Genomic DNA, 10935 nt, shown 5'->3' with positions numbered 1-10935 from the left:
GATAGAGCAAATGGGGTGGGAAGGGGCCCTAAAACAAGCTCTGAAGGAAGCCAGGAATTCCCAGATGTACAGGGGAAGAGTGAAGGCATTCCAAACAGAATGGTGGGCAATGGGCTGTCATGCACAAGTTGTAGCAAGGAGACCAGTGTGGTGGTATGTAGACTGTGTTAAGAGCAGTGATTTCTACCAAAGTCAGGAAAGGTAGCCAGGAGTTTGTACGTGATCCTAGAGGCAACAGGGAGTCACTGCAGTTTCTTGAACAGTGGAGTGACAATCAGCCCTATGCTTCAGGACTATCACTTTTCCAACTATGTAGGGAATGGATCAGAGAGAGGAGAGATTGGAAGCAGGGGTCATTCTACAACCTTGGCTGTCTCAACTCTCCACCATTACTGGTAGCTCCTCAAAGGTCACCAAAACTAGCTGCTCAGTCTTTTACATCTGTGAGTTTTCATCACTCAGGAATAACTCATCTAAGAGAGGTGAGCCTGAACAGGTCCAAGGGCAGCTGCCTCACAGCAAAGAATTTGCAACCTGTGTGACCTTTGAGCAACTCACTTCACCCTCAGTTAACTCATCTGTGAAATGAAACAATTGGACTAGATGACCTCTAATATCCCTTCCAGTTCAAGTGAAGATCCTGCCCGCATGCCAGAGCACCTGCTCTACTTTCTTGGGTCTGTCCCTCACATGTGGCTAGGCCACGTGGATAGCTAAGCTGATTCTCCACCACTAACCGGCACCCACCCCTTACATCTGATCCCAGCACCTCACAAGGGTGGCCAGTTCTCCCTCACTGGTCCACTATGAAGTCCCAAAATAAGTTTTCTCTTCACTTTATCAGCCTTAGTCATTCAACACTTTTAAAACTACTTGCTCAATCCAAATTCCCATTAAAGGTCACTTGCCTTTGGTCAAAACATCTGACAACACTGGACCCTTAAGGCTTACCTCTCATACCTCAAAATCTGTGAATGCATGCGGGGTTATTTCTCCATTTCTGATCTTCATGCTGTCTTCGACTGATAAAATTTTAGAGCTAAGAAAGCCCAGAGAGGTGGTGACCTGTCCAGGGTTCAATAGCCACATGGTGGCACAGTTAGGACTAAGCCTGGCCCTCTCCACCAGTCACTTTATTAGCTGTTTTTTGTTTTTTTACAAATCAACATAAACTTCACAATATATGATATTACCTAAGATTTTGGGAGTCCTATATTATAATTTTTAAGTAAAAGTCTACAACAAAGACTATGGACACCTTATGATCTCCTAGCTCTCTGACCAATGAATAGTCCTGCTCTAGGGATCCAGAATTCCATCAGAACCTTCCATTTGAGAAGCATCCTTCACCATTTAAAAGAACTGGACCGTGTATTATTGGGCCAATCTGTTATTACCCAAGACTATATGACAGCCTTAGGTGAAAGTTCTCATGGAGAGTGTTTTAGTTTTCATTAAAATTTTACTCTCTTCCTGCCTAACCCCCACCCCCACCATGTTATAAACAGATTCGATAGGTTTAAGGTATAAAAAGGCCAAAGGCATTTGCAAAGAGGGTGCAAACAACACACACCACCTTCTCAGAGGAGTTCCTGCACTGAGAATGGTTATCAACAAAAAAAGAGACAAATCCAAAGTCATTTTCATTGGTCTTTATGTAAATATAAAAAGAACATTTTCAAAGAGGGAAGAATAAAAAGTAGTGCAACATTGTTTCTAAATCGATTGAGGTGAGCATATGTTGGAAAATTAAAGCAGGCCACATGTCCCATGTGTCCACTGGAAGCTGACAGGCCCACTGGAGACAAAAGTGGTAAAGGCATTAGGGAAGCTGACCACATACTTCACTGCTGGGCCGTCTGCTAACTGACAACCACAATGCAAAAGGACGTCCTGGCTACTTAGGAAAATAAATCAGGTATTGCTTCTGGTGTGTTCAAAACTGTGTCCAAGTAAAACTTTCCCACAAAAAAGAGGAAGGGCCTTCACATACCTTTGACGGGTAAAACATTACACAAAACTACATCGAATTCAGGAAATTGTTGGTCTTCCTTTTTAAAAAACAAAACTGATGCCTTAGTGATTCCATAACTTATTTCACTGTAAGGTTAAAAAGAAAATTCACAAAAATGTAGGCAGACATATTTACATGCATACCCATTTCCATAAACTGAAAAGCTTCTGACTAAACATAGTAGGATAAACTAAGGGAGAGATGAAACGTGCACAATATTCACTTGCTGGAATGATTTTTCACTGGTTCAGATGTATTTGTAAGTAGACACAAGTAGCCTTAGGATTAAGAAGAACTTTAACCGTTATAGCATTCAACTTATCACTTTACATTAAACATGAAATGACAAAAAAATTAGAGGGAGACTCCATTTAGGTTTCCAGACAAAAGTTTAAGAGATAAATGAATAATTTAAATCTGTACTAAATTATATGTTCAATAACCTTAATTATTCACTGGAAAAATAGAGCCAAATTCAAATATTTCTCAATATTCTCAATAAATCTCAGATAAACTAAACATCATTGTCACAGTATATATACACATACATATATGTATACATATGCATACATAAGAATGTATGTATACCACCACACTTTGAAAAAGAGAAATAAATAAAAATCTCAGAATAAAGACTCCAAATTAAGGACCGATCTTGAATTGGTTTTATAATCACCACTAGAACAGTCCCTTTTTTTTTCACATGGATAAATGTGGTGCATTTCTACTCCAAGGTAAACCCACCCTGGCCCCCAGAGAATATAAATTCTTTAAAGAAGAAATACCCCAATCCTGGCTCATGAGCAATTATTTCTGATGCTTTATCACCCACAGGATGTCAGTCTTCTCTTTCCACCAATCAGGCCAGGTACGCACATCCAGACAGTCCTTGGACTTTCCCATTATTATCAGAAGCCGTCATCATGGAGAAGCCCGGCTTCTACCCTTTCTATGCAAAGACATTTATCCTCCTGGTTGTAGTTGAGCTGTTTTTCCCATATTAACAGAACCAAATGCAACCTGACCATGCCCCTTTTGCAGACATGGCAGGGCCATGACTGCAGGTCTTCCATTTCACTAGCAATGGAACGAGGGCACCAAAATTCTATTTAGCACCCGAGGAAGATTCTATGAGAAAAGCAGGGCTCACTGGAGGGGCAACTGCTGCTTTAAAGTGAATACCATTAGAAAAGTTAAATTATGCTTTTCTTAAGTCTCATTTATAAACATTCTTCAACACCGAGGCGACAATCCTTTCTACTCACTAGGGTGGACTGAAATGTCACAGTTAGAAAACTTTACACAGCATGCTCAAATACTCATAAAGGATTTTTCTCCGTTTCAATAAAATCATAGACAAGCAGAGCTTACAAAGTTACAAAATAAGAGCCAACCACATCACTGTACCAGTCAAAACCATCAGAACCCCAGAGGTAGTCAACAGAAGTGGGTAGTGCAGAAGGAAATCTGGCCATACAAAACACACTGACGCTTGCTCATGAGGATCCCTGCTTGCACCACATTAAGCGGTATACTCTTCTGTCCTTTCAATAAACTGGAGAAGCTTACTGAGACAGTCCCTAAAACAGATGTCTAAACACACAATACCGTAGACACAACACTCAACATTTTGTAAAGAAACACTAGCAATAAAAAGCTAAGCCTGGGACAGGCAACATGTCCAAGGGACAGACACCAAGCAGAGAGTTCTTGGAAAAGCCTTCAGGAGACAGAAGTTCAGGGGGTAGGGTCTTAATGCTGGGGATGAGTCATCTTAATCTGCCCACATCATCATTCCACAATTCTCTGCCTGAGATGGGATGAAGCTGTCATCTAAACAGTGAACGGACTACTGACTAAGTGCCCAGACAAGGACATATTTCCACAGCAGATAAAAAATTACATTTTTTAGGGGTTGTCCAAAACTTGAGGCTAATAATACACTGACAACTTTTGGCATTGGTGAATTGAATACCACAAAGTGGCTCCCTAGGGAATAAGCCAAATTAAATTCATTTCATGTAGCTTCCTAAAATAATGCCCCCTTTCTAAACACAGAGGCATGTTTCAAGTCAGCTCTGAAAACTCTGGAATGTTTAAAAGCAATAAATTATTTTGCCTTGCCAACTGACTTTTTAAAAATGGCTATGAATATGACACACTACATCTTAGTTTTTAGCTTGTTTTCCAAGGATAAAATAACTTTTTAAAAGTCAGTTAAATTCCTGTCTAAGATTTTCAACAAAATTGGCCAGGGCCTAATCCTAGGAATGGTCCCATTTATGATTAATAGCTGCCCACAGAGAGATTCTGACCTCTCAAATATCTGAAAATGTTTCTATTTAACCATTTGCATTTATAGAAAAAACTATTGCAACTTTTAATTTTTTTTCCCATCAGTGGAATCATCTTCCAGTAAATACTAAAATTATCTCATCTAACGATGAGAATAGAAAGATTAAATTGAACAAGTACCGGTACAGCTAAAAGCAGCACCCCACCCCACCCAAGATTTCTTCAGTTTGGTGTGCTCACCTCAGTGATTTTCATCTTGTAGGATAAAAAATAGCTGGTATTTTTTCAAATTATAAATTTTCAATGATGCCTTGGTTAATCAAGGTACCAGGCTAACTGGATATCTTGAATTTAAATATGCATTGCCAATTTGTAATTCTAAACATTATGCTCTGAAGACAAATATAATTCTTTGAGATATGTGCTTTCTAATTTCTAATATTTCAATTCCTCATTTCTGACCATCTGAAAAGATGGATGTAGCTATTACAACTGCCTTACAGAAATCAATTTCATTGATTTTCTTTTTGATGAGCAGATCTGCATCTGTCCAGCACCATGACTGGCTCTTTATAATCCACAAGGACTGTGGAAGCTACAAACAAGTTAAGGGCACTTAAGGGTCTGTGTTTCTTTTGGAGTTTAATCAGATGTTGCAGCAGGTACTTTCACAGAGAGATTTCTTCTGGCATTGGTGATGTGCCGTTGCTGTGCAAGGAAGGAGCGCATGGGAGGGCATGCACCAGCATCCTTGCAGGCACCGCTCCCTCCGGTCAGTCTGGATTCCATCCCCAGCTTCTGGAAAGCAAGACTCTAGAGGAGAGAAAACAACATAGAAGATGGCAGCTGGCAAGGCGAGGATGGCCAGAAGAAGCCACAAGAACCACCCCAGAAGAAGTCTCCTTGCCTGCTGGGTGATGGAGTGATTTCTAAACCCTTCCAACAGACAGGCTTTGGGCTCTTTGGGGCCTGCCAGAAGACACAGTCCATCGGGCATTCATTCCACCAACACTGACTAGTCATCCAGAGGCATAAGCCATTTCCCCACTGCTTGCCATAGGTGTTCTTGTTCCCTAGGCCAGAGATGACTCTCCTCCTCACCCCTGCCTCTCTCTGTCAAGGCTCAGATGCTGCCTTTTCATGTTTTCTGAGCAGTTCATGCACTCTTGAAGCACTCTAGACTTTAACGCAGGGCATGTCTTTTACGCGTTTGCCTTAGTTTGTATCCTCAGTGCTTGGCATAGTGCCCAACACAGAGAAGGCACTTTATACATGCTCAAAGACACCTCTCTACAGCATCCACATGTTAATCCTCCTGTCGCCTCAGGAGTTCAAAGAAAATCTCTCCGCATGAAAGCCTTTCCACCAGCTGTCACTGTTACTGTGGAAGACTCACAGCAGTGGCTGCCCACATTGCCAGGCATTTTATGTGCATTGTCCATTGGGTTTTCATGACAATGGCAGGATCTGCAGCAGGATTCTAGCTCAGGCTGTGTTCCTGAAGCCAAGGCCAGGATCCTACTGATGCTCTGCCACTGTCTAGAGGCAGCGGCCAGGATCTTCTGTCTTCCAGGTTGAACACAGCACTGAGGCACCACACTCAGGACCCATCAAGGGGAATGGAACCATTCATGCCTACACCAAGTCTAGCGAACTAGACGTAAGAGTCAGCGCTTTCACGCAGCTCACGTGCAGTGTGAGGGATTCCATCAAAGGCTTCTATTTCTTAAATCAAGTACACAACATCCCCAGCATTCATCTTACGTACCAGTCTGGGAAGCTTGTCCAAAATCAAAGAAGGCGAGGGTAGGACAACCCATTCTCGACGAGGCCAGGCTGGCACTTGGATCCTTCTAACAACAGACTCTACAATTCTGCCAGAAATCGAACCCCTGTTCTTCCCTTTCTTGGAAAGCCAGACATTCTCCTTCCTTCTCTAGTCCTGCAAGGCCTCTCCTGGGGATCAACAGTGATGGTTCAGAAATCAAATTCACCCTGGGTTGAAGTGTATCTGGGCCTAGCGAATCATCCAGGGTAACCAAGCTCTCTCTTGCTCTTTTCCCTATTTATACTGGTTTTATGGCACTCCCCCATCAAACATCCCTGTCCAAAACGTCATTCTCAGGCAAGAGAAGAATGAAGTTGTTCAGCCTTTTGCCTTCTTTCCTGATGACCCTCTTTCCTTCAACATTCGTAATGAGCAGAGAGCGATAGACATTCTTGCACCACTGACCAGCTGCAGGTCCCCTCCTTATACTCTTCACACTGTCTCTCCTACCCTTCCTTCCACCTTCTGCACATGCCCTTCATCAATCTGGGGCAGTCAGTGATGCCCTGTGATTCCACATTAGTCTTTGGACAGGCCTCCCCCCCTGCCTCATCAGAAACATTTTTTCTTACATAGTGATCCCTAAAACTCCATGCCCCTCCTGGGTTAACCCCTGCCCGGAACACTTCAGGATCTCCTCCGGTGGGTTCTCTGACTGCAGTGAAACATGCTCTCCCAAAATCAAAGGAGCATGTCAGCAGCAACTAGCTTCTTCACTATCACAAAGTCTAGAAAACAGCAGATGTTCTCCCATAAGCATCCTAACACTTCTCCTTGTTGGTGAGAATCAGACCCAGAACAGATGTTTTCCTAATCGGTGCTTCCTTTGAAGTATGCAAATATCATTAAGACAAATGGGCAAAGGATGTGAACAAAATTCTCAAAAGAACTAAAAACTATTAATAACCACATGAAAAAATGCTTCAGATCACTACTAAGAAGAGAAATGCGAATCACAAGTCTGAGGTTTCCCCTCACACCCTGCAAATTGGCAAAGATGACAAAACACGGCAACAGGCAATGTGAGGGGATTGTGGGAAGAGGGGCACACTGGCGCAGTGCTGGTGGAGCTGGGAATTAATACAACCTGCTTTGCAAAACAATTTGGCATTATACAAATAATGTGACTAAAATGGCCATACCCTTTGACCTAAAGCTTTCATTACTGGGCTTACACTGCAAGCAAGCCACTGAAAAGGAGCAAGTCCCCCTCTACACCAAAATACTTATAGAAGCCTCTTTTGTTATAGCAAAAAATTGGAAACATAGTAGATGTCCTAAGAATATGGAATGTCTAAACAAAATGTGGTCGAGGACTATAATGTTGAATGTAACAAATACAAAAAAGCATGGAAAGAGCTACGTGGACTGATAGAAATCAAAGTCAGCAAAACCAAGAAAACAATATACACAATGATTACAACAATATAAATGGAAAGAACACCACCACCGCCACACACCTCAAAACAAACCGAATGCTGAGAACTTATCAAGATCAAGACCGGCTTGAAGGGAGAGCTATGAGAAGAGCCCTATCCCGCTCCTTTCAAGAGAGAAGTCCGTTAAGTGCTACAGAACTTTTCATACTTTTTCAAAGTATCAAACAGTTATGCTGACTTTTTTCCTTTCTTTTTTGGGGGGAGGTCTTTAAAAATATATTATTTTTATATGGGATACCTCTTTAGGAAGGGGATACCAGGAGGAAATTCTGATGATGTAAAAAACAAAATAATTCAATAAAAATGTATTATTTTTAAAGAAATTCTCATTAAGGCAAGCCAAAAGACTATTAGCTTCACATGTCAAATTTAATCTGGCCTTTCCTCCAGCAGTTAGCTTAGGGTCCTGCATACAAAAGATACCAGGACAGTGAATGAATGTGCCAAAATGGTGGAGACTGGAGGAGATTATTGGTTCAATACCATTTTCCACTGCTTAAAGGGATCTTTCACACTCTCTAATCATTCCAATCTTAAGGCAGGCTGAAGCCCACACTTCCATTTCTGGTTCCAATAGGTATAATGCCTAACATTTGGATTATGTGAATAATACTTGACTGTCTTCATGCCAGTATTATTGTACTAATGATACTAGGAAGAAAGTATTAAAAGATTGGAGAGGTTCTTTTTATTTCTATTTACTTTTCTCCTTCTTAATCTAAATTTTAAAACTATAATTCAATAGAGAAAAAACATTTTTAGTTTCAAATTTAACTATCTAAATTAGAAAGACAATTATGGATTTTTATCCCAAAGATATTTTAAAAGCTACCCTGTTTATGCATCCATGATCTATAATCTCCATAGCGTGAGGACTCCTTACATAATATCTTCAAGTCGACCTGAAGTGACAGGAGGCGGCTCTCCTGTTGTGGTGTGTATACACACCAGTGGGCTGCCCACTGATCATCCTCCCTTCTCACTCTTTTTTCTACTCACAAATCTTGGCAATGTCATCCTTTATGTCCTCTTGCACAATGTCTCATTTTTCCTCTTATTTGCCACACACATATCCATTTTCTTTTAGAAGACCCTCAACTTTAATTCTTTGAAGAATGTGGCATTACAGGACTCAGAACCATATAGCATCACCAGAAGAACATGGGCCTTTCTGGCAGAAACTCCCACATTATGTCCAAAACTGTGCATCTCATTCTGCTTATTGAGTCTACTGCCTCTCTGACCAGAAATGAGGAGTGCACTTTCTCATTAGCCTGTGGAAAGATCTTACCATGGTTTTCCTCCTTTTATTTCTTCAACGGAGGAAAATTCAGTGCTTACTTGAAAAAAAAAAGCAGTAAAAAAAGATGAGCCTTTGTTGCAGGGATAAGATTGGGATCCTGGGGCACAACTTCCCATAACCAAAGCTTCTCCTATATACAATGTGGGCTTTTGCAAGGTAAAATCAAGTGACCCTCGTGGTCCCGGGGACATGAAGCATCAGTCTTTGTTCAGAGCCGTTGCTTCTGAATGATCATGACCTCCTAGATGGGGCTCTGCAGTGTTCTGGGGCTGCAAGACCAACACTGAGGATGCTCCTCAAACAGGAATATCCAGGGGACGTCCCGTCTGGATTCTCTCATATCAACGGTAAACCCCTTTGTTGAGCCATTTTGTGCGTTTCCTGATGATAATCATCAGAGGGGTTTGTTGTCTCTCTCATGGAGCCCTGTATGACTTTGACACGTGATGGCGTTACCTGCGAAGCAGAACCTCCTCTGTGCGTGTTTGCTCACTCCCCTGAATCAAACAATAAGCTCAGTGGGCCCTCACATTCTTGACACCTTTCAGTGTGACTGCTGTAGGAGACCAGTAGTGAAAGCTCACCTATTGCCTTCACAGACTTTCATCAAGGATGCCTGGATATGTCATGAGATTTTGTCCAAGTTTTAGGGATTCTTTCCTCTTTGACGATAAGAGGCAGAATTAGTGACCTAACAAAGGTGTCCTTTCCAGCATGCATCTCCTCCCAACACACTGACCGAGCACAAGGGCTCTGCCTGTCTCTGCACTCTTCATTGTGCTTTCCATTTCTTCTGGTAGCAGATCCAGCAGTGTGACATCACAGTCCAGATGTTATGGCTCCACTGTCATCGATGATGAAGAAAGTGTGTTGTCAAAGTCCACTCGAAGAAGCACCATTTCACATCTCTCTGGTTTTTATCCACCGTCTAGAATCACCAGTGTCATCCTCAAATAGCCTAGGCTGATGGCTCCTAGGTACATCTCTAAGTAACACCTCCCATAAAAGAAAGAGTTAACACAGGGAATGTCCCCCTCCCACCCTCCTCAGGTGCCCAGAGCTCTGTCCCATGGTTTTCTGAGGACCCTTTCTAACCCTTGCTCCCGCCAAGTTTTATCTTGTATTACACTTAGGGGTGGGTTCCAGATATATCCCCCCCACTGTACCTTCCAATTCTCCTCAGGCCCCTAGGGCTCTTTTCCAGTTTTCCAAGGAGGCCTCACCCCCACTCCCATTTGCCTCCAACCTTCACTCCTCCCACATTCCATCACACTTCTGAACCCCCAGAGACTAAAGCACACAGAAGACAGGGCTTATTTGGCCTTTCACCTCTGTATCCCCAGGACTTAACAAAGTGCTTTAAACACAAGCAACCAGTGAATAAACATTTGTTGAACTGAATTTGGTGAAAGGAGAATTTAGATTTGTTTAGGAACATGCTTATGGAGAATGAAGTTGTTTCTGATCAAAGCGTTTTTAAAAAATATTAACAAAATGAAGTTGGTTAACATTTTTCTCCCTAATGAATCAAATCAGCTAGATTTCAACCCACCTTATTATACCAGGCAGACACAATGAGTTTCTCTTCATAATCACGGAATTTTGCTATCTTACATTCACTCTGGAAAAAGATACAAGAAATATTAGAAAGATCACTGTCCGAGATAATATGAACAGAATGAGTTACTTCTACCAAACATTTCAATAAAGTTTATTCCTGATAATATAAAAGATTAGCCTGTAATTGTATATAAAACTGAAGAGCTTGAACATGACCACCTTTTACACATGCCTTAGAACACAAGACAGTTGAGGGGCAGAGAGGAGAGAGTGCTGCACAGGGACTCCGGAAGACCCGAGTTCAATCTAGCCTCAGGAACTCAGTCACCATCTGGGCAAGTCATTTAACTGCTGTCTGCCTCAGTTTCCTCATCTGAAAAATGGGGATAATGACTTTTCTCCCCAGGCTGCAGTGATGGTCAAATGAAATCATCTCTGTAAAGTGCTTATGGCACACAGGAAGTACTGGGTAAATGCTCGTTCCCTTTCCTTCCCC

The 10935-nt window shown here is 41.9% G+C and overlaps 1 protein-coding gene across 3 annotated transcripts in view; it reads right to left on the bottom strand.

The window, feature by feature from the left end:
* Positions 1–1637: 1637 nt before the first annotated feature.
* The window catches only part of HOOK1 (hook microtubule tethering protein 1), a 55255-nt gene continuing 45957 nt past the window's right edge, over positions 1638–10935 (bottom strand). Inside the window, exons 22-23 of one of the 3 annotated variants that reach the window (XM_020993107.2) lie at positions 10432–10500; positions 1638–5122 (exon numbers count right to left, since the gene is read on the bottom strand). In XM_020993107.2, the coding sequence (XP_020848766.1) occupies positions 4952–5122; positions 10432–10500 (240 nt within the window). In that variant the 3' untranslated portion in view covers positions 1638–4951. The other 2 variants (XM_078156671.1, XM_078156670.1) reach the window with 2 other exon arrangements.

The sequence above is a fragment of the Phascolarctos cinereus genome, unplaced genomic scaffold (assembly GCF_003287225.1).
Source record: "Phascolarctos cinereus isolate Bilbo 61053 unplaced genomic scaffold, phaCin_HiC Scaffold_5;HRSCAF=322, whole genome shotgun sequence".
Lineage (NCBI taxonomy): Eukaryota > Metazoa > Chordata > Mammalia > Diprotodontia > Phascolarctidae > Phascolarctos > Phascolarctos cinereus.
Note: the sequence above shows the minus strand (reverse complement) of the source record. Positions and strands in the feature narration are given on the sequence as shown.